This window comes from Oncorhynchus masou, chromosome 24, assembly GCF_036934945.1.
Source record: "Oncorhynchus masou masou isolate Uvic2021 chromosome 24, UVic_Omas_1.1, whole genome shotgun sequence".
NCBI lineage: Eukaryota > Metazoa > Chordata > Actinopteri > Salmoniformes > Salmonidae > Oncorhynchus > Oncorhynchus masou.
In genome coordinates, this window is record NC_088235.1 from 1,950,459 (window position 1) to 1,975,939 (window position 25,481).

At 46.1% G+C, this 25,481-nt stretch overlaps 1 protein-coding gene across 1 annotated transcript in view; it reads left to right on the top strand.

The window, feature by feature from the left end:
• Positions 1-25,481, top strand: part of LOC135513359 (ryanodine receptor 2-like) — a 382,179-nt gene that overhangs the window by 151,455 nt on the left and 205,243 nt on the right. Inside the window, 6 exon segments of the mRNA XM_064936287.1 lie at positions 3,101-3,236; positions 3,742-3,928; positions 9,067-9,181; positions 13,244-13,364; positions 14,748-14,833; positions 14,835-14,921. Coding sequence (XP_064792359.1) covers positions 3,101-3,236; positions 3,742-3,928; positions 9,067-9,181; positions 13,244-13,364; positions 14,748-14,833; positions 14,835-14,921 — 732 coding nt within the window.

Consider the following 25,481-nt stretch of genomic DNA (forward strand, 5'->3'; position numbering starts at 1 on the left):
AGAGGAGGTACAGTATAGAGGAGGTACAGTATAGAGGCACAGTATAGAGGAGGTACAGTATAGAGGAGGTACAGTATAGAGGAGGTACAGTATAGAGATACAGTATAGAGGTACAGTATAGAGATACAGTATAGAGGAGGTACAGTATAGAGGTACAGTATAGAGGTACAGTATAGAGGTACAGTATAGAGGATGTACAGTATAGAGGAGGTACAGTATAGAGGAGGTACAGTATAGAGGAGGTACAGTATAGAGGAGGTACAGTAATGAGGAGGTACAGTATCGAGGAGGTACAGTATCGAGGAGGTACAGTATAGAGGAGGTACAGTATAGAGATACAGTATAGAGGTACAGTATAGAGGTACAGTATAGAGGTACAGTATATAGGTACTGTACCATTGGTGCAGTGATCCCTGGTTATAGTCTATACCTCATACCATAGGTACAGTGTTCCCTGGTTGTAGTCTATACCTCATACCATTGGTACAGTGTTCCCTGGTTATAGTCTATACCTCATACCATTGGTACAGTTTTCCCTGGTTATAGTCTATACCTCATAACATTGGTACAGTGTTCCCTGGTTATAGTCTATACCTCATACCATTGGTACAGTGTTCCCTGGTTATAGTCTATACCTCATACCATTGGTACAGTGTTCCCTGGTTGTAGTCTATACCTCATACCATTGGTACAGTGTTCCCTGGTTATAGTCTATACCTCATACCATTGGTACAGTGTTCCCTGGTTATAGTCTATACCTCATACCATTGGTACAGTTTTCCCTGGTTATAGTCTATACCTCATAACATTGGTACAGTGTTCCCTGGTTATAGTCTATACCTCATACCATTGGTACAGTGTTCCCTGGTTATAGTCTATACCTCATACCATTGGTACAGTGTTCCCTGGTTGTAGTCTATACCTCATACTATTGGTACAGTGTTCCCTGGTTATAGTATATTCATCATACCATTGGTACAGTGTTCCCTGGTTGTAGTCTATACCTCATACCATTGGTACAGTGTTCCCTGGTTATAGTCTATACCTCATACTATTGGTACAGTGTTCCCTGGTTATAGTCTATACCTCATACCATTGGTACAGTGTTCCCTGGTTATAGTCTATACCTCATACCATTGGTACAGTGTCCCCTGGTTATAGTCTATACCTCATACCATTGGTACAGTGTTCCCTGGTTATAGTCTATACCTCATACCATTGGTACAGTGTCCCCTGGTTATAGTCTATACCTCATACCATTGGTACAGTGTGCCCAAACAGTTTGATGTAAGAAATACGGTACTAAACTAGGTTTGAGATGATAAATGAAGCTGAACGTCTGGAGTTATTTAAAGACTACAGCCAGGAGAACACACAGGTACACTTTAAATGTGAACCAAGCTCACATTACATTTACATTTACATTTAAGTCATTTAGCAGACGCTCTTATCCAGAGCGACTTACAAATTGGTGAATTCACCTTCTGACATCCAGTGGAACAGCCACTTTACAATCTAAATCATTAAGGGGGGGGGGGTGAGAAGGATTGCTTTATCCTATCCTAGGTATTCCTTGAAGAGGTGGGGTTTCAGGTGTCTCTGGAAGGTGGTGATTGACTCCGCTGTCCTGGCGTCGTGAGGGAGTTTGTTCCACCATTGGGGGGCCAGAGCAGCGAACAGTTTTGACTGGGCTGAGCGGGAACTGTACTTCCTCAATGGTAGGGAGGCGAGCAGGCCAGAGGTGGATGAACGCAGTGCCCTTGCTTGGGTGTAGGGCCTGATCAGAGCACATGTAGCTGTTTGGTAGTGAACAAGAGATGTGTACTGTATGGTGCAGTAGCAAGCTCATGGTTATGTTTGGTTGATTAAATTATGGTAATCATCCCATTGAAGCAATATGCAGATAACAAGACTGCAGAGGAACTCTCTGATGTCCCCCACCGTGGGGCTCCTCCTGGTTCAATAGGAATCCTAGTTTATTCCTCTCTGATGTCCTCCACCGTGGGGCTCCTCCTGGTTCAATAGGAATCCTAGTTTATTCCTCTCTGATGTCCCCCACCGTGGGGCTCCTCCTGGTTCAATAGGAATCCTAGTTTATTCCTCTCTGATGTCCCCCACCGTGGGGCTCCTCCTGGTTCAATAGGAATCCTAGTTTATTCCTCTCTGATGTCCTCCACCGTGGGGCTCCTCCTGGTTCAATAGGAATCCTAGTTTATTCCTCTCTGATGACCTCCACCGTGGGGCTCCTCCTGGTTCAATAGGAATCCTAGTTTATTCCTCTCTGATGTCCTCCACCGTGGGCTCCTCCTGGTTCAATAGGAATCCTAGTTTATTCCTAACAGTTAAGAACGTTCTGCTGTCCTCCTTACTGATCCTATCCATTATCCAATCAGACCTTTCTAACCCTCTCCCCCTGCCTCCTCTTCCCTCTGACAGCGTGAAGTCCTGAGCCAGACCTTTCTAACCCTCTCCCCCTGCCTCCTCTTCTCTCTGACAGCGTGACGTCCTGAGCCAGACCTTTCTAACCCTCTCCCCCTGCCTCCTCTTCCCTCTGACAGTGTGAAGTCCTGAGCCAGACCTTTCTAACCCTCTCCCCCTGCCTCCTCTTCCCTCTGACAGTGTGAAGTCCTGAGCCAGACCTTTCTAACCCTCTCCCCTGCCTCCTCTTCCCTCTGACAGTGTGAAGTCCTGAGCCAGACCTTTCTAACCCTCTCCCCTGCCTCCTCTTCCCTCTGACAGCATGAAGTCCTGAGCCAGACCTTTCTAACCCTCTCCCCCTGCCGCCTCTTCCCTCTGACAGCGTGACGTCCTGAGCCAGACCTTTCTAACCCTCTCCCCCTGCCTCCTCTTCCCTCTGAGAGCATGACGTCCTGAGCCAGACCTTTCTAACCCTCTCCCCCTGCCTCCTCTTCCCTCTGACAGTGTGAAGTCCTGAGCCAGACCTTTCTAACCCTCTCCCCCTGCCTCCTCTTCCCTCTGACAGCGTGAAGTCCTGAGCCAGACCTTTCTAACCCTCTCCCCCTGCCTCCTCTTCCCTCTGACAGCATGAAGTCCTGAGCCAGACCTTTCTAACCCTCTCCCCCTGCCTCCTCTTCCCTAGGTGGTGCAGTACCTGGCTGGCTGTGGTCTCCAGAGCTGCTCCATGCTCGTGTCTAAAGGATACCCTGACATCGGCTGGAACCCCGTCGAAGGAGAGAGATACCTCGACTTCCTCCGCTTTGCAGTGTTCTGCAACGGTACATTTCATACCTGTGGCAATGGCCGATAAACCTTCATTTCATTATAACATGTGACTGTGGTTGGTAGATGGTCTTGGTTATTTTCATATAATCCTTCATTTCATGATAACATTTGACTGTGGTTGGTAGATGGTCTTGGTTATTTTCATGTAATCCTTCATTTCATTATAACATGTGACTGTGGTTGGTAGATGATCTTGGTTATTTTCATGTAATCCTTAATTTCATGATAACATTTGACTGTGGTTGGTAGATGATCTTGGTTATTTTCATGTAATCCTTAATTTCATGATAACATTTGACTGTGGTTGGTAGATGATCTTGGTTATTTTCATGTAATCCTTCATTTCATGATAACATTTGACTGTGGTTGGTAGATGATCTTGGTTATTTTCATGTAATCCTTAATTTCATGATAACATTTGACTGTGGTTGGTAGATGGTCTTGGTTATTTTCATTGTAGTTATGAATGATGTCATTATTTACCTGTCGTCCTATCAGGTGAGAGTGTGGAGGAGAACGCTAACGTGGTGGTGAGGCTGCTGATTCGTCGGCCCGAGTGCTTTGGCCCCGCCCTCCGCGGAGAGGGGGGGAATGGTCTCCTGGCAGCCATGATGGAAGCCATCAAGATATCAGAGGACCCCTGTAGAGACGGGCCCTCCCCTACCTCAGAGGCCAGCAGGACACTGTAGGTACCCCCGTAGAGACGGGCCCTCCCCTACCTCAGAGGCCAGCAGGACACTGTAGGTACCCCCGTAGAGACGGGCCCTCCCCTACCTCAGAGGCCAGCAGGACACTGTAGGTACCCCTGTAGAGACGGGCCCTCCCCTACCTCAGAGGCCAGCAGGACACTGTAGGTACCCCTGTAGAGACAGACCCTCCCCTACCTCAGAGGCCAGCAGGACACTGTAGGTACCCCAGTAGAGACGGGCCCCCCCCAGCTCAGAGGCCAGCAGGACACTGTAGGTAACCTGTAGAGACGGGCCCTCCCCTACCTCAGAGGCCAGCAGGACACTGTAGGTACCCCCGTAGAGACGGGCCCTCCCCTACCTCAGAGGCCAGCAGGACACTGTAGGTACCCCCGTAGAGACGGGCCCTCCCCTACCTCAGAGGCCAGCAGGACACTGTAGGTACCCCTGTAGAGACAGGCCCTCCCCTACCTCAGAGGCCAGCAGGACACTGTAGGTACCCCTGTAAAGACAGGCCCTCCCCTACCTCAGAGGCCAGCAGGACACTGTAGGTACCCCCTGTAGAGACGGGCCTCCCTACCTCAGAGGCCAGCAGGACACTGTAGGTACCCTGTAGAGACAGGCCCTCCCCTACCTCAGAGGCCAGCAGGACACTGTAGGTACCCCTGTAGAGACGGGCCCTCCCCTACCTCAGAGGCCAGCAGGACACTGTAGGTACCCCTGTAGAGACGGGCCCTCCCCTACCTCAGAGGCCAGCAGGACACTGTAGGTACCCCTGTAGAGACGGGCCCTCCCCTACCTCAGAGGCCAGCAGGACACTGTAGGTACCCCTGTAGAGACGGACCCTCCCCTACCTCAGAGGCCAGCAGGACACTGTAGGTACCCCTGTAGAGACGGACCCTCCCCTACCTCAGAGGCCAGCAGGACACTGTAGGTACCCCTGTAAAGACAGGCCCTCCCCTACCTCAGAGGCCAGCAGGACACTGTAGGTACCCCTGACATAGCAGGACACTGTAGGTACCCCTGACATAGCAGGACACTGTAGGTACCCCTGACATAGCAGGACACTGTAGGTACCCCTGACATAGCAGGACACTGTAGGTACCCCTGTCATAGCAGGACACTGTAGGTACCCCTGACATAGCAGGACACTGTAGGTACCCCTGACATAGCAGGACACTGTAGGTACCCCTGTCATAGCAGGACACTGTAGGTACCCCTGTCATAGCAGGACACTGTAGGTACCCCTGACATAGCAGGACACTGTAGGTACCCCTGACATAGCAGGACACTGTAGATACCCCTGACATAGCAGGACACTGTAGATACCCCTGTCATAGCAGGACACTGTAGGTACCCCTGACATAGGACACTGTAGGTACCCCTGACATAGCAGGACACTGTAGGTGCCCCTGTCATAGCAGGACACTGTAGGTACCCCTGACATAGCAGGACACTGTAGGTACCCCTGTCATAGCAGGCCACTGTAGGTACCCCTGACATAGCAGGACACTGTAGGTACCCCTGACATAGCAGGACACTGTAGGTACCCCTGACATAGCAGGACACTGTAGGTACCCCTGACATAGGACACTGTAGATACCCCTGACATAGCAGGACACTGTAGATACCCCTGACATAGCAGGACACTGTAGGTACCCCTGACATAGGACACTGTAGGTACCCCTGCCATAGCAGGACACTGTAGGTACCCCTGACATAGGACACTGTAGGTACCCCTGTCATAGCAGGACACTGTAGGTACCCCTGTCATAGCAGGACACTGTAGGTACCCCTGACATAGCAGGACACTGTAGGTACCCCTGACATAGGACACTGTAGGTACCCCTGTCATAGCAGGACACTGTAGATACCCCTGACATAGCAGGACACTGTAGGTACCCCTGACATAGCAGAACACTGTAGGTACCCCTGACATAGCAGGACACTGTAGGTACCCCTGACATAGCAGGACACTGTAGGTACCCCTGTCATAGCAGGACACTGTAGGTACCCCTGACATAGGACACTGTAGGTACCCCTGACATAGGACACTGTAGGTACCCCTGACATAGCAGGACACTGTAGGTACCCCTGTCATAGCAGGACACTGTAGGTACCCCTGACATAGCAGGACACTGTAGGTACCCCTGTCATAGCAGGACACTGTAGGTACCCCTGACATAGCAGGACACTGTAGGTACCCCTGTCATAGCAGGACACTGTAGGTACCCCTGACATAGCAGGACACTGTAGGTACCCCTGACATAGCAGGACACTGTAGGTACCCCTGACATAGCAGAACACTGTAGGTACCCCTGACATAGGACACTGTAGGTACCCCTGACATAGGACACTGTAGGTACCCCTGACATAGCAGGACACTGTAGGTGCCCCTGACATAGCAGGACACTGTAGGTGCCCCTGACATAGCAGGACACTGTAGGTACCCCTGACATAGCAGGACACTGTAGGTACCCCTGACATAGGACACTGTAGGTACCCCTGTCATAGCAGGACACTGTAGGTACCCCTGACATAGGACACTGTAGGTACCCCTGACATAGCAGGACACTGTAGGTACCCCTGATATAGCAGAACACTGTAGGTGCCCCTGACATAGCAGGACACTGTAGATACCCCTGTCATAGCAGGACACTGTAGATACCCCTGACATAGCAGGACACTGTAGGTACCCCTGACATAGCAGGACACTGTAGGTACCCCTGACATAGCAGAACACTGTAGGTACCCCTGACATAGCAGGACACTGTAGGTACCCCTGACATAGCAGGACACTGTAGGTACCCCTGACATAGCAGGACACTGTAGGTACCCCTGTCATAGCAGGACACTGTAGATACCCCTGACATAGCAGGACACTGTAGGTACCCCTGACATAGCAGAACACTGTAGGTACCCCTGACATAGCAGGACACTGTAGGTACCCCTGACATAGCAGGACACTGTAGGTACCCCTGACATAGCAGGACACTGTAGGTACCCCTGTCATAGCAGGACACTGTAGGTACCCCTGACATAGCAGGACACTGTAGGTACCCCTGACATAGGACACTGTAGATACCCCTGTCATAGCAGGACACTGTAGGTACTCCTGTCATAGCAGGACACTGTAGGTACTCCTGTCATAGCAGGACACTGTAGGTACCCCTGACATAGCAGGACACTGTAGGTACCCCTGACATAGGACACTGTAGGTACCCCTGACATAGCAGGACACTGTAGGTACCCCTGACATAGGACACTGTAGGTACCCCTGACATAGGACACTGTAGATACCCCTGTCATAGGACACTGTAGGTACCCCTGACATAGCAGGACACTGTAGGTACCCCTGACATAGCAGGACACTGTAGGTACCCCTGACATAGCAGGACACTGTAGGTACCCCTGACATAGGACACTGTAGGTACCCCTGACATAGGACACTGTAGATACCCCTGTCATAGGACACTGTAGGTACCCCTGACATAGGACACTGTAGATACCCCTGTCATAGGACACTGTAGGTACCCCTGACATAGCAGGACACTGTAGGTACCCCTGTCATAGCAGGACACTGTAGGTACCCCTGACATAGCAGGACACTGTAGGTACCCCTGACATAGGACACTGTAGGTACCCCTGACATAGCAGGACACTGTAGGTACCCCTGACATAGGACACTGTAGATACCCCTGTCATAGCAGGACACTGTAGGTACCCCTGACATAGCAGGACACTGTAGGTACCCCTGTCATAGCAGGACACTGTAGGTACCCCTGTCATAGCAGGACACTGTAGGTACCCCTGACATAGCAGGACACTGTAGGTACCCCTGACATAGGACACTGTAGGTACCCCTGACATAGCAGGACACTGTAGGTACCCCTGACATAGCAGGACACTGTAGGTACCCCTGACATAGGACACTGTAGGTACCCCTGACATAGGACACTGTAGGTACCCCTGACATAGCAGGACACTGTAGGTACCCCTGTCATAGCAGGACACTGTAGGTACTCCTGTCATAGCAGGACACTGTAGGTACCCCTGTCATAGCAGGACACTGTAGGTACCCCTGACATAGCGGGACACTGTAGGTACCCCTGACATAGGACACTGTAGGTACCCCTGACATAGCAGGACACTGTAGGTACCCCTGTCATAGGACACTGTAGGTACCCCTGACATAGCGGGACACTGTAGGTACCCCTGACATAGCGGGACACTGTAGGTACCCCTGACATAGGACACTGTAGGTACCCCTGACATAGCAGGACACTGTAGGTACCCCTGTCATAGCAGGACACTGTAGGTTCCATTGAACTGGGCTCTAACCCTAACACTGTAGGGATGGGTTCTTCTCCTACCTCTGTAGTACCTCTCTCTGTCCCGTTCTCTCTCACCTTCTTTCTCTCTCTCGCTCTCTCCCTTTCTCCTCCCCTTCCAACTCCAAATCCATCCCTACCCCCCCCTCGTTCTCTGCCGTCCACTCTCCCTCCCTCTGGACTCTCTCCTGCCTCCCCCGTGCCAGAGTATGTCCTCATTACTCCTCAGTGTTCCTGTTCTGTCTGGCCATGCTGCCAGGCGTTCTATAAAAGTCCCTTAGATAGTCTGCCCTACTCCTATCAGGCATCAGACTCAGAAACAATGACCCAACACACCTCCAGGCTGTGTAAGGGCTGTTTGACCAACAAGGAGAGTGATGGAGTGCTGCATCAGATGACCTGGCCTCCACAATCAACCGACATCACCCAATTGAGATGGTTTGGGATGAGTTGGACCGGAGAGGGAAGGAAAATCAGCCAACAAGTGCTCAGCATATGTGGGAACTCCTTCAAGACTGTTGGAAAATAATTCCTCATGAAGCTGGTTGAGAGAACGCCAGGAGTGTGCAAAGCTGTCATTAATGCAAAATAAAACATATTTTGATTTGTTTAACACTTTTTTGGTTACTACATGATTCCATATGTGTTATTTCATGGTTTTGATGTCTTCACTATTATTCTACAATGTAGAGAATAGTAAATATAAAGAAAAACCCTGGAATGAGTAGGTGTGTCCAAACATTTGACTTATACTGTGTGTGTGTGTGTGTGTGTGTGTGTGTGTGTGTGTGTGTGTGTGTCCTCAGCAGTGAGGTGTTATTGGAGGATGAGGAAGACGACACTATTCACATGGGAAACGCTATAATGACCTTCTACGCAGCCCTCATAGACCTGCTGGGGCGCTGTGCCCCTGAGATGCACGTGAGTCACACACACACACACACACACACACACACACACACACACACACACACACACACACACACACACACAATCTTAGAACCAATAGGGTGAGAATAGGGTTGACCTAATTGAGACAGGGACACTGTAAGAGCCAATAGGGTGCTATTTGAGACAGGGACACTGTAAGAGCCAATAGGGTGCTATTTGAGGCAGGGACACTGTAAGAGCCAATAGGGTGCTATTTGAGGCAGGGACACTGTAAGATCCAATAGGGTGCTATTTGAGGCAGGGACACTGTAAGAGCCAATAGAGTGCTATTTGAGGCAGGAACACTGTAAGAGCCAATAGGGTGCTATTTGAGGCAGGGACACTGTAAGAGCCAATAGGGTGCTATTTGAGACAGGGACACTTTTAGAACCAGGGTCATGCTAGAGTGATGGTAGACTGGTTAAATTATATTATATAAAAGGTTAAATTACACTTTAATAAAAATAGTCTCTAACCCTCATTTAGTTTCAACATTTCATCGTTGGTTTTCACCTCATTTCCTGTTTTTCAAATCTTCTGCCAGCCGTTTAGCCATGGTGGTGTTCTATGTAGGGAATAGGGCCCTGGTCAACAGTAGTGTTCTATATAGGGAATAGGGCTCTGGTCAACAGTAGTGTTCTATATAAGGGAATAGGGCTCTCGTCAACAGTAGTGTTCTATATAGGGAATAGGGCTCTGGTCAACAGTAGTGTTCTATATAGGGAATAGGGCTCTGGTCAACAGTAGTGTTCTATATAGGGAATAGGGCTCTGGTCAACAGTAGTGTTCTATATAGGGAATAGGGCTCTGGTCAACAGTAGTGTTCTATATAGGGAATAGGGCTCTGGTCAACAGTAGTGTTCTATATAGGGAATAGGGCTCTGGTCAACAGTAGTGTTCTATATAGGGAATAGGGCTCCGGTCAACAGTAGTGTTCTATATAGGGAATAGGGCTCTGGTCAACAGTAGTGTTCTATATAGGGAATAGGGCTCTGGTCAACAGTAGTGTTCTATATAGGGAATAGGGCTCTGGTCAACAGTAGTGTTCTATGTAGGGAATAGGGCTCTGGTCAACAGTAGTGTTCTATATAGGGAATAGGGCTCAGGTCAACAGTAGTGTTCTATATAGGGAATAGGGCTCTGGTCAACAGTAGTGTTCTATATAGGGAATAGGAATCTGGTCAACAGTAGTGTTCTATATAGGGAATAGGGCTCTGGTCAACAGTAGTGTTCTATATAGGGAATAGTGCTCTGGTCAACAGTAGTGTTCTATATAGGGAATAGGGCTCTGGTCAGCAGTAGTGTTCTATATAGGGAATAGGGCTCTGGTCAACAGTAGTGTTCTATATAGGGAATAGGGCCCTGGTCAACAGTAGTGTTCTATATAGGGAATAGGGCTCTGGTCAACAGTAGTGTTCTATATAGGGAATAGGTCTCTGGTCAACAGTAGTGTTCTTCTATATAGGGAATAGGGCTCTGGTCAACAGTAGTGTTCTATAGGGAATAGTGCTCTGGTCAACAGTAGTGTTATATATAGGGAATAGGGCTCTGGTCAACAGTAGTGTTCTATATAGGGAATAGGGCCCTGGTCAACAGTAGTGTTCTATATAGGGAATAGGGCTCTGGTCAACAGTAGTGTTCTATATAGGGAATAGGGCTCTGGTCAACAGTAGTGTTCTATATAGGGAATAGGGCTCTGGTCAACAGTAGTGTTCTATATAGGGAATAGGGCTCTGGTCAACAGTAGTGTTCTATATAGGGAATAGGGCTCTGGTCAACAGTAGTGTTCTATATAGGGAATAGGGCTCTGGTCAACAGTAGTGTTCTATATAGGGAATAGGGCCCTAGGCAACAGTAGTGTTCTATATAGGGAATAGGGCTCTGGTCTAAAGTAGTGTTCTATATAGGGAATAGGGCTCTGGTCAACAGTAGTGTTCTATATAGGGAATAGGGCTCTGGTCAACAGTAGTGTTCTATATAGGGAATAGGGCCCTGGTCAACAGTAGTGTTCTATATAGGGAATAGGGCTCTGGTCAACAGTAGTGTTCTATATAGGGAATAGGGCTCTGGTCAACAGTAGTGTTATATATAGGGAATAGGGCCCTAGGCAACAGTAGTGTTCTATATAGGGAATAGGGCTCTGGTCTAAAGTAGTGTTCTATATAGGGAATAGGGCCCTGGTCAACAGTAGTGTTCTATATAGGGAATAGGGCTCTGGTCAACAGTAGTGTTCTATATAGGGAATAGGGCCCTGGTCAACAGTAGTGTTCTATATAGGGAATAGGGCTCTGGTCAACAGTAGTGTTCTATATAGGGAATAGGGCTCTGGTCAACAGTAGTGTTCTATATAGGGAATAGGGCCCTGGTCAACAATAGTGTACTATATAGGGAATAGGGCTCTAGTCAACAGTATTGTTCTATATAGGGAATAGGGCTCTGGTCAACAGTAGTGTACTATATAGGGAACAGGGCTCTAGTCAACAGTAGTGTTCTATATAGGGAATAGTGCTCTGGTCAACAGTAGTGTTCTATATAGGGAATAGGGCTCTGGTCAACAGTAGTGTTCTATATAGGGAATAGGGCTCTGGGCAACAGTAGTGTTCTATATAGGGAATAGGGCCCTGGTCAACAGTAGTGTTCTATATAGGGAATAGGGCTCTGGTCAACAGTAGTGTTCTATATAGGGAATAGGGCTCTGGTCAACAGTAGTGTTCTATATAGGGAATAGGGCTCTGGTCAACAGTAGTGTTCTATATAGGGAATAGGGCTCTGGTCAACAGTAGTGTTCTATATAGGGAATAGGGCTCTGGTCAACAGTAGTGTTCTATATAGGGAATAGGGCCCTGGTCAACAATAGTGTACTATATAGGGAATAGGGCTCTAGTCAACAGTATTGTTCTATATAGGGAATAGGGCTCTGGTCAACAGTAGTGTACTATATAGGGAACAGGGCTCTAGTCAACAGTAGTGTTCTATATAGGGAATAGTGCTCTGGTCAACAGTAGTGTTCTATATAGGGAATAGGGCTCTGGTCAACAGTAGTGTTCTATATAGGGAATAGGGCTCTGGTCAACAGTAGTGTTCTATATAGGGAATAGGGCTCTGGTCAACAGTAGTGTTCTATATAGGGAATAGGGCTCTGGTCAACAGTAGTGTTCTATACAGGGAATAGGGCTCTGGTCAACAGTAGTGTTCTATATAGGAATAGGGCTCTGGTCAACAGTAGTGTTCTATATAGGGAATAGGGCTCTGGTCAACAGTAGTGTTCTATATAGGGAATAGGGCTCTGGTCAACAGTAGTGTTCTATATAGGGAATAGGGCTCTGGTCAACAGTAGTGTTCTATATAGGGAATAGGGCTCTGGTCAACAGTAGTGTTCTATATAGGGAATAGAGCTCTGGTCAACAGTAGTGTTCTATATAGGGAATAGAGCTCTGGTCAACAGTAGTGTTCTATATAGGGAATAGGGCTCTGGTCAACAGTAGTGTTCTATATAGGGAATAGGGCTCTGGTCAACAGTAGTGTTCTATATAGGGAATAGGGCTCTGGTCAACAGTAGTGTTCTTTATAGGGAATAGGGCTCTGGTCAACAGTAGTGTTCTATATAGGGAATAGGGCTCTGGTCAACAGTAGTGTTCTATATAGGGAATAGGGCTCTGGTCAACAGTAGTGTTCTATATAGGGAATAGGGCTCTGGTCAACAGTAGTGTTCTATATAGGGAATAGGGCTCTGGTCAACAGTAGTGTTCTATATAGGGAATAGGGCTCTGGTCAACAGTAGTGTACTATATAGGGAATAGGGCTCTGTTCAACAGTAGTGTTCTATATAGGGAATAGGGCCCTGGTCAACAGTAGTGTTCTATATAGGGAATAGGGCCCTGGTCAACAGTAGTGTTCTATATAGGGAATAGGGGGCATTGTTAGTTGTATCTTGTCATTATGACGGACTCCCGTTAGCTGCTACCTCTATCTTCCTGGGGTCCAGACACATTAAGGCTCATCACATTTTGGATACAGACATTCACTGAGGGGGGGGTGTTGTGTGTTCTCCAGCTGATTCATGCTGGGAAGGGTGAGGCCATCAGGATACGAGCCATCCTACGTTCCCTGATCCCCATAGAGGACCTAGAAGGAGTCATCAGCATCCCCTTCCCCATGCCGACTCTGGCCAAAGGTGGGTGGGCTCTCTCCCCACTAAACCTCTGGGGCGTTGCAGGGGTGTAGATATTACCCACGGTTCACCCCAACTGACCTAAAGCCATTCACTACTCTGTTAAACTGACCTAGAACCATCCACTACTCTGTTAAACTGACCTAGAACCATCCACTATTATGTTAAACTGACCTACAACCATCCACTACTCTGTTAAACTGACCTAGAACCATCCACTACTCTGTTAAACTGACCTAGAACCATCCACTACTCTGTTAAACTGACCCAGAACCATCCACTACTCTGTTAAACGGACCTAAAACCATCCACTACTCTGTTAAACAGACCTAAAACCATCCACTACTCTGTTAAACGGACCTAAAACCATCCACTACTCTGTTAAACAGACCTAAAACCATCCACTACTCTGTTAAACTGACCTAGAACCATCCACCACTCTGTTAAACTAAGCTGGAGTCTGACTCTGGTCTGTCTGTTGTGTGTCTAGATGGGTCAGTGGTAGAGTCTGGTCTGTCTGTTGTGTGTCTAGATGGGTCAGTAGTGGAGTCTGTCTGTTGTTTGTCTAGATGGGTCAGTGGTGGAGTCTGGTCTGTCTGTTGTGTGTCTAGATGGGTCAGTGGTAGAGTCTGGTCTGTCTGTTGTGTGTCTAGATGGGTCAGTGGTAGAGTCTGGTCTGTCTGTTGTGTGTCTAGATGGGTCAGTAGTGGAGTCTGGTCTGTCTGTTGTGTGTCTAGATGGGTCAGTAGTGGAGTCTGGTCTGTCTGTTGTGTGTCTAGATGGGTCAGTAGTGGAGTCTGTCTGTTGTGTGTCTAGATGGGTCAGTAGTGGAGTCTGGTCTGTCTGTTGTGTGTCTAGATGGGTCAGTAGTGGAGTCTGTCTGTTGTGTGTCTAGATGGGTCAGTGGTGGACTCTGGTCTGTCTGTTGTGTGTCTAGATGGGTCAGTGGTAGAGTCTGACTCTGGTCTGTCTGTTGTGTGTCTAGATGGGTCAGTAGTGGAGTCCGGTCTGTCTGCTGTGTGTCTAGATGGGTCAGTGGTAGAGTCTGACTCTGGTCTGTCTGTTGTGTGTCTAGATGGGTCGGTGGTAGAGTCTGACTCTGGTCTGTCTGTTGTGTGTCTAGATGGGTCAGTGGTAGAGTCTGACTCTGGTCTGTCTGTTGTGTGTCTAGATGGGTCGGTGGTAGAGTCTGACTCTGGTCTGTCTGTTGTGTGTCTAGATGGGTCAGTGGTAGAGTCTGACTCTGGTCTGTCTGTTGTGTGTCTAGATGGGTCGGTGGTAGAGTCTGACTCTGGTCTGTCTGTTGTGTCTAGATGGGTCAGTGAGATGGGTAGACACAGTGGTAGAGTCTGACTCTGTCTGTCTGTTGTGTGTCTAGATGGGTAGACACAGTGGTGGTAGAGCCTGATATGTCAGCAGGGTTCTGTCCAGTGGACCACAAGGCAGCCATGGTGCTGTTCCTGGACCGGGTCTAATGGGATAGAGGACCAGAACTTCCTGCTTCATCTGCTGGAGGTGGGCTTCCTGCCTGACCTCAGGGCTGCTGCCTCGCTCGACACAGTGAGTCTCTAACCCAAACCTTATAGACACAGTGAGTCTCTAACCCAAACCTTATATACACAGTGAGTCTCTAACCTTATAGACACAGTGAGTCTCTAACCCAAACCTTATAGACACAGTGAGTCTCTAACCTTATAGACTTATAGACAGTGAGTCTCTAACCCAAAACCTTATAGACACAGTGAGTCTCTAACCACAGTATAGACACAGTGAGTCTCTAACCCAAACCTTATAGACACAGTGAGTCTCTAACCCAAACCTTATAGACACTTATAGACACAGTGAGTCTCTAACCCAAACCTTATAGACACAGTGAGTCTCTAACCCAAACCTTATAGACACAGTGAGTCTCTAACCCAAACCTTATAGACACAGTGAGTCTCTAACCCAAACACAGTGAGTCCCTAACCTTATAGACACAGTGAGTCTCTAACCTAAACCTATAGACACAGTGAGTCTCTAACCTTATAGACACAGTGAGTCTCCCAAACCTTATAGACACAGTGAGTCCAAACCTTATAGACACAGTGAGTCTCTAACAAAAGACACCTAGACACAGTGAGTAGACACAGTGAGTCTCTAACGACCATAGACCTTATAGACACAGTGAGTCTAATCCTAACCTTATAGACACAGTGAGTCTCTAACCCTGTAGACACAGTGAGTCTCTAACCTTATAGACACAGTGAGTCTCTAACCTTATAGACACAGTGAGTCTCTAACCTTATAGACACAGTGAGTCTCTAACCCTGTAGACACAGTGAGTCTCTAACCCTGTAGACACAGTGAGTCTCTAACCCTGTGGCCCTAACCCAAACCTTATAGACACAGTGAGTCTCTAACCCTGTAGACACAGTGAGTCTCTAACCCTAACCTTAGACACAGTGAGTCTCTAACCTTATAGACACAGTGAGTCTCTAACCCAAACCTTATAGACACAGTGAGTCTCTCTAACCTTATAGACACAGTGAGTCTCTAAGACACAGTGAGTCTCTAACCCCCTGAGTAGACACAGTGAGTCTCTTAACCCTGTAGACACAGTGAGTCTCTAACCCTGTAGACACAGTGAGTCTCTAACCCAAACCTTATAACCTGTAGACACAGTGAGTCTCTAACTTATAGACACAGTGAGTCTCTAACCTTATAGACACAGTGAGTCTCTAACAAACCTTATAGACACAGTGAGTCTCTAACAAACCTTATAGACACAGTGAGTCTCTAACCCAAACCTTATAGACACAGTGAGTCTCTAACCCTTATAGACACAGTGAGTCTCTAACCTGTAGACACAGTGAGTCTCTAACCCAAACCTTATAGACACAGTGAGTCTCTAACCCAAACCTTATAGACACAGTGAGTAGACACAGTGAGTCTAACCCAAACCTTATAGACACAGTGAGTCTCTAACCTTATAGACACAGTGAGTCTCTAACCCAAACCTTATAGACACAGTGAGTCTCTAGACACAGTGAAACCTTATAGACACAGTGAGTCTCTAACCCAAACCTTATAGACACAGTGAGTCTCTAACCCAAACTTATAGACACAGTGAGTCTCTAACCCAAACCTTATAGACACAGTGAGTCTCTAACCTTATAGACACAGTGAGTCTCTAACCCAAACCTTATAGACACAGTGACTAACCCAAACCTTATAGACACAGTCTCTAACCCTGTAGACACAGTGAGTCTCTAACCCAAACCTTATAGACACAGTGAGTCTCTAACCCAAACCTTATAGACACAGTGAGTCTCTAACCCCCTTATAGACACAGTGAGTCTCTAACCCAAACCTTATAGACACAGTGAGTCTCTAACCTCAAACCTTATAGACACAGTGAGTCTCTAACCCAAACCTTATAGACACAGTGAGTCCCTCTCTAACCCAAACCTTATAGACACAGTGAGTCTCTAACCCAAACCTTATAGACACAGTGAGTCTCTAACCCAAACCTTATAGACACAGTGAGTCTCTAACCTATAGACACAGTGAGTCTCTAACCCAAAACCTTATAGACACAGTGAGTTCTTAATAGACACAGTGAGTCTCTAACCCAAACCTTATAGACACAGTGAGTCTCTAACCTAAGACACAGTTATCTAACCCTATAGACACAGTGAGTCTCTAACCCTTATAGACACAGTGAGTCTCTAACCTTATAGACACAGTGAGTCTCTAACCCTTATAGACACAGTGAGTCTCTAACCTTATAGACACAGAGTCTCTAACAAACCAAACCTTATAGACACAGTGAGTCTCTAACCCAAAGTGAGTCTCTAACCCATAGACACAGTGAGTCTCTAACCCTGTAGACACAGTGAGTCTCTAACCCTTATAGACACAGTGAGTCTAACCCTGTAGACACAGTGAGTCTCTAACCTTATAGACACAGTGAGTCTCTAACTAACCTTATAGACACAGTGAGTCCCTATAGACACAGTGAGTCTCTAACCCAAACCTTATAGACACAGTGAGTCTCTAAGTCTCTAACCAAACCTTATAGACACAGTGAGTCTCTAACCCAAACCTTATAGACACAGTGAGTCTCTAACCCAAACCTTATAGACACAGTGAGTCTCTCTAACCCAAACCTTATAGACACAGTGAGTCTCTAACCCAAACCTTATAGACACAGTGAGTCTCTAACCCAAACCTTATAGACACAGTGAGTCTCTAACCTTATAGACACAGTGAGTCTCTAACCCAAACCTTATAGACACAGTGAGTCTCTAACCCAAACCTTATAGACACAGTGAGTCTCTAACCCAAACCTTATAGACACAGTGAGTCTCTAACCCAAACCTTATAGACACAGTGAGTCCTAACCCAAACCTGTAGACACAGTGAGTCTCTAACCCAAACCTTATAGACACAGTGAGTCTCTAACCCCCTTATAGACACAGTGAGTCTCTAACCCTAACCTTATAGACACAGTGAGTCTAACCCAAACCTTATAGACACAGTGAGTCCCTAACCTTATAGACACAGTGAGTCTCTAACCCAAACCTTATAGACACTCTAACCTTATAGACACAGTGAGTCTCTAACCTTATAGACACAGTGAGTCTCTAACCCAAACACAGTGAGTCTCTAACCCTGTAGTCTCTAACCCAAACCTTGTAGACACAGTGAGTCTCTAACCCTATAGACACAGTGAGTCTCTAACCCAAACCTTATAGACACAGTGAGTCTCTAACCCAAACCTTATAGACACAGTGAGTCTCTAACCCAAACCTTATATACACAGTGAGTCTCTAACCCAAACCTTATAGACACGGTGAGTCCCTAACCCTGTAGACACAGTGAGTCTCTAACCCAAACCTTAAATACACAGTGAGTCTCTAACCCAAACCTTATAGACACAGTGAGTCTCCAACCCAAACCTTATAGACACAGTTAGTCCCTAACCCAAACCTTATAGACACAGTGAGTCTCTAACTTATAGACCAAACCTTATAGACACAGTGAGTCTCTAACTTATAGACCAGTGAAACCTTATAGACACAGTGAGTCTCTAACCCAAACCTTATAGACACATTGAGTCTCTAACCTTATAGACACAGTGAGTCTCTAACCCAAACCTTATAGACACAGTGAGTCTCTAACCCAAACCTTATAGACACAGTGAGTCTCTAACCCTGTAGACACAGTGAGTCTCTAACCCAAACCTTATAGACACAGTGAGTCTCTAACCCAAACCTTATAGACACAGTGAGTCTCTAACCCAAACCTTATAGACACAGTGAGTCTCTAACCTTATAGACACAGTGAGTCTCTAACCCAAACCTTATAGACACAGTGAGTCTCTAACCCAAACCTTATAGACACAGTGAGTCTCTAACCTTATAGACACAGTGAGTCTCTAACCCAAACCTTATATACACAGTGAGTCTCTAACCCAAACCGTATAGACACAGTGAGTCTCTAACCCAAACCTTATAGACACAGTTAGTCCCTAACCCTGTAGACACAGTGAGTCTCTAACCCAAACCTTATAGACACGGTGAGTCTCTAACCCAAACCTTATAGACACAGTGAGTCTCTAACCCTGTAGACACAGTGAGTCTCTAACCCAAACCTTATATACACAGTGAGTCTCTAACCCAAACCTTATAGACACAGTGAGTCTCTAACCTTATATACACAGTGAGTCTCTAACCCTGTAGACACAGTGAGTCTCTAACCCAAACCTTATAGACACGACACAGTGAGTCTCTAACCCTGTAGACACAGTTAGTCCCTAACCCTGTAGACACAGTGGGTCTCTAACCCTGTAGACACAGTGAGTCTCTAACCTTATATACACAGTGAGTCTCTAACCCTGTAGACACAGTGAGTCTCTAACCCTGTAGACACAGTGAGTCCCTAACTTATAGACACCTGTAGACACAGTGAGTCTCTAACCCAAACCTTATAGACACAGTTAGTCCCTAACCTTATAGACACAGTGAGTCTCTAACCCAAACCTTATAGACACAGTGAGTCTCTAACCTTATAGACACAGTGAGTCTCTAACCCAAACCTTATAGACACAGTGAGTCTCTAACCTTATAGACACAGTGAGTCTCTAACCCAAACCTTATAGACACAGTGAGTCTCTAACCTTATAGACACAGTGAGTCTCTAACCCAAACCTTATAGACACAGTGAGTCTCTAACCCAAACCTTATAGACACAGTGAGTCTCTAACCCAAACCTTATAGACACAGTGAGTCTCTAACCTTATAGACACAGTGAGTCTCTAACCCAAACCTTATAGACACAGTGAGTCTCTAACCTTATAGACACAGTGAGTCTCTAACCTTATAGACACAGTGAGTCTCTAACCCAAACCTTATAGACACAGTGAGTCTCTAACCCAAACCTTATAGACACAGTGAGTCTCTAACTGTCTCTAACCCAAACCTTATAGACACAGTGAGTCTCTAACCCAAACCTTATAGACACATTGAGTCTCTAACCTTATAGACACAGTGAGTCTCTAACCCAAACCTTATAGACACAGTGAGTCTCTAACCCAAACCTTATAGACACAGTGAGTCTCTAACCCTGTAGACACAGTGAGTCTCTAACCCAAACCTTATAGACACAGTGAGTCTCTAACCCAAACCTTATAGACACAGTGAGTCTCTAACCCAAACCTTATAGACACAGTGAGTCTCTAACCTTATAGACACAGTGAGTCTCTAACCCAAACCTTATAGACACAGTGAGTCTCTAACCCAAACCTTATAGACACAGTGAGTCTCTAACCTTATAGACACAGTGAGTCTCTAACCCAAACCTTATATACACAGTGAGTCTCTAACCCAAACCTTATAGACACAGTGAGTCTCTAACCCAAACCTTATAGACACAGTTAGTCCCTAACCCTGTAGACACAGTGAGTCTCTAACCCAAACCTTATAGACACGGTGAGTCTCTAACCCAAACCTTATAGACACAGTGAGTCTCTAACCCTGTAGACACAGTGAGTCTCTAACCCAAACCTTATATACACAGTGAGTCTCTAACCCAAACCTTATAGACACAGTGAGTCTCTAACCTTATATACACAGTGAGTCTCTAACCCTGTAGACACAGTGAGTCTCTAACCCAAACCTTATAGACACGGTGAGTCTCTAACCCTGTAGACACAGTTAGTCCCTAACCCTGTAGACACAGTGGGTCTCTAACCCTGTAGACACAGTGAGTCTCTAACCTTATATACACAGTGAGTCTCTAACCCTGTAGACACAGTGAGTCTCTAACCCTGTAGACACAGTGAGTCTCTAACCCAAACCTTATAGACACAGTTAGTCCCTAACCTTATAGACACAGTGAGTCTCTAACCCAAACCTTATAGACACAGTGAGTCTCTAACCTTATAGACACAGTGAGTCTCTAACCTTAACCAAACAAACCTTATAGACACAGTGAGTCTCTAACCTTATAGACACAGTGAGTCTCTAACCCAAACCTTATAGACACAGTGAGTCTCTAACCAGTGAGTTATAGACACAGTGAGTCTCTAACCCAAACCTTATAGACACAGTGAGTCTCTAACCTTATAGACACAGTGAGTCTCTAACCCAAACCTTATAGACACAGTGAGTCTCTAACCTTATAGACACAGTGAGTCTCTAACCCAAACCTTATAGACACAGTGAGTCTCTAACCTTATAGACACAGTGAGTCTCTAACCCAAACCTTATAGACACAGTGAGTCTCTAACCCAAACCTTATAGACACAGTGAGTCTCTAACCCAAACCTTATAGACACAGTGAGTCTCTAACCAAACCTTATAGACACAGTGAGTCTCTAACCCAAACCTTATAGACACAGTGAGTCTCTAACCTTATAGACACAGTGAGTCTCTAACCTTATAGACAAACCTTATAGACACAGTGAGTCTCTAACCCAAACCTTACCCAAACCTTAGACACAGTAGACCTTTATAGAAGACACAGTGAGTCTCTAACCCAAACCTTATAGACACAGTGAGTCTCTAACCCAAACCTTATAGACACAGTGAGTCTCTAACCCAAACCTTATAGACACAGTGAGTCTCTAACCCAAACCTTATAGACACAGTGAGTCTCTAACCCAAACCTTATAGACACAGTGAGTCCCTAACCCTGTAGACACAGTGAGTCTCTAACCCTGTAGACACAGTGAGTCTCTAACCTTATAGACACAGTGAGTCTCTAACCTTATAGACACAGTGAGTCTCTAACCCTGTAGACACAGTGAGTCTCTAACCCTGTAGACACAGTGACACAGTGAGTCTCTAACCTTATAGACACAGTGAGTCTCTAACCCAAACCTTATAGACACAGTGAGTCTCTAACCCAAACCTTATAGACACAGTGAGTCTCTAACCCAAACCTTATATACACAGTGAGTCTCTAACCCAAACCTTAACCTTATAGACACACAAACTTATAGACACAGTGAGTCCCTAACCCTGTAGACACAGTGAGTCTCTAACCCAAACCTTAAATACACAGTAGACACAGTGAGTCTCCAACCCAAACCTTATAGACACAGTTAGTCCCTAACCCAAACCTTATAGACACAGTGAGTCTCTAACCCAAACCTTATAGACACAGTGAGTCTCTAACCCAAACCTTATAGACACAGTGAGTCTCTAACCCAAACCTTATAGACACATTGAGTCTCTAACCTTATAGACACAGTGAGTCTCTAACCCAAACCTTATAGACACAGTGAGTCTCTAACCCAAACCTTATAGACACAGTGAGTCTCTAACCCTGTAGACACAGTGAGTCTCTAACCCAAACCTTATAGACACAGTGAGTCTCTAACCCAAACCTTATAGACACAGTGAGTCTCTAACCCAAACCTTATAGACACAGTGAGTCTCTAACCTTATAGACACAGTGAGTCTCTAACCCAAACCTTATAGACACAGTGAGTCTCTAACCCAAACCTTATAGACACAGTGAGTCTCTAACCTTATAGACACAGTGAGTCTCTAACCCAAACCTTATATACACAGTGAGTCTCTAACCCAAACCGTATAGACACAGTGAGTCTCTAACCCAAACCTTATAGACACAGTTAGTCCCTAACCCTGTAGACACAGTGAGTCTCTAACCCAAACCTTATAGACACGGTGAGTCTCTAACCCAAACCTTATAGACACAGTGAGTCTCTAACCCTGTAGACACAGTGAGTCTCTAACCCAAACCTTATATACACAGTGAGTCTCTAACCCAAACCTTATAGACACAGTGAGTCTCTAACCTTATATACACAGTGAGTCTCTAACCCTGTAGACACAGTGAGTCTCTAACCCAAACCTTATAGACACGGTGAGTCTCTAACCCTGTAGACACAGTTAGTCCCTAACCCTGTAGACACAGTGGGTCTCTAACCCTGTAGACACAGTGAGTCTCTAACCTTATATACACAGTGAGTCTCTAACCCTGTAGACACAGTGAGTCTCTAACCCTGTAGACACAGTGAGTCCCTAACCCTGTAGACACAGTGAGTCTCTAACCCAAACCTTATAGACACAGTTAGTCCCTAACCTTATAGACACAGTGAGTCTCTAACCCAAACCTTATAGACACAGTGAGTCTCTAACCTTATAGACACAGTGAGTCTCTAACCCAAACCTTATAGACACAGTGAGTCTCTAACCTTATAGACACAGTGAGTCTCTAACCCAAACCTTATAGACACAGTGAGTCTCTAACCTTATAGACACAGTGAGTCTCTAACCCAAACCTTATAGACACAGTGAGTCTCTAACCCAAACCTTATAGACACAGTGAGTCTCTAACCCAAACCTTATAGACACAGTGAGTCTCTAACCTTATAGACACAGTGAGTCTCTAACCCAAACCTTATAGACACAGTGAGTCTCTAACCTTATAGACACAGTGAGTCTCTAACCTTATAGACACAGTGAGTCTCTAACCCAAACCTTATAGACACAGTGAGTCTCTAACCCAAACCTTATAGACACAGTGAGTCTCTAACCCAAACCTTATAGACACAGTGAGTCTCTAACCCAAACCTTATAGACACAGTGAGTCTCTAACCTTATAGACACAGTGAGTCTCTAACCCAAACCTTATAGACACAGTGAGTCTCTAACCCAAACCTTATAGACACAGTGAGTCTCTAACCCAAACCTTATAGACACAGTGAGTCTCTAACCCAAACCTTATAGACACAGTGAGTCTCTAACCCAAACCTTATAGACACAGTGAGTCCCTAACCCTGTAGACACAGTGAGTCTCTAACCCTGTAGACACAGTGAGTCTCTAACCTTATAGACACAGTGAGTCTCTAACCTTATAGACACAGTGAGTCTCTAACCCTGTAGACACAGTGAGTCTCTAACCCTGTAGACACAGTGAGTCTCTAACCTTATAGACACAGTGAGTCTCTAACCCAAACCTTATAGACACAGTGAGTCTCTAACCCAAACCTTATAGACACAGTGAGTCTCTAACCCAAACCTTATATACACAGTGAGTCTCTAACCCAAACCTTATAGACACGGTGAGTCCCTAACCCTGTAGACACAGTGATTCTCTAACCCAAACCTTAAATACACAGTGAGTCTCTAACCCAAACCTTATAGACACAGTGAGTCTCTAACCCAAACCTTATAGACACAGTTAGTCCCTAACCCAAACCTTATAGACACAGTGAGTCTCTAACCCAAACCTTATAGACACAGTGAGTCTCTAACCCAAACCTTATAGACACAGTGAGTCTCTAACCTTATAGACACAGTGAGTCTCTAACCCAAACCTTATAGACACGGTGAGTCCCTAACCCAAACCTTATAGACACAGTGAGTCTCTAACCCAAACCTTATAGACACAGTGAGTCTCTAACCCAAACCTTATAGACACGGTGAGTCTCTAACCCTGTAGACACAGTGAGTCTCTAACCCTGTAGACACAGTGAGTCTCTAACCCTGTAGACACAGTGAGTCTCTAACCCAAACCTTATAGACACAGTGAGTCTCTAACCCAAACCTTATAGACACAGTGAGTCTCTAACCCAAACCTTATAGACACAGTTAGTCCCTAACCCTGTAGACACAGGGAGTCTCTAACCCAAACCTTATATACACAGTTAGTCCCTAACCCTGTAGACACGGTGAGTCCCTAACCCAAACCTTATAGACACAGTGAGTCTCTAACCCAAACCTTATAGACACAGTGAGTCTCTAACCCAAACCTTATAGACACAGTGAGTCTCTAACCCAAACCTTATAGACACAGTGAGTCTCTAACCCAAACCTTATAGACACAGTGAGTCTCTAACCCAAACCTTATAGACACAGTGAGTCTCTAACCCAAACCTTATAGACACAGTGAGTCTCTAACCCAAACCTTATAGACACAGTGAGTCTCTAACCCTGTAGACACAGTGAGTCTCTAACCCAAACCTTATAGACACAGTGAGTCTCTAACCCAAACCTTATAGACACAGTGAGTCTCTAACCCAAACCTTATAGACACAGTGAGTCTCTAACCCAAACCTTATATACACAGTGAGTCTCTAACCCAAACCTTATATACACAGTGAGTCTCTAACCCAAACCTTATAGACACAGTAAGTCTCTAACCCAAACCTTATAGACACAGTGAGTCTCTAACCCAAACCTTATAGACACAGTGAGTCTCTAACCCAAACCTTATAGACACAGTGAGTCTCTAACCCAAACCTTATAGACACAGTGAGTCTCTAACCCTGTAGACACAGTGAGTCTCTAACCCAAACTTTATAGACACATTGAGTCTCTAATCCTAACCCTGTAGACACAGTGAGTCTCTAACCCTGTAGACACAGTGAGTCTCTAACCCTGTAGACACAGTGAGTCTCTAACCCTGTAGACACAGTGAGTCTCTAACCCTGTAGACACAGTGAGTCTCTAACCCTGTAGACACAGTGAGTCTCTAACCCTGTAGACACAGTGAGTCTCTAACCCTGTAGACACAGTGAGTCTCTAATCCTAACCCTGTAGACACAGTGAGTCTCTAACCCTGTAGACACAGTGAGTCTCTAATCCTAACCCTGTAGACACA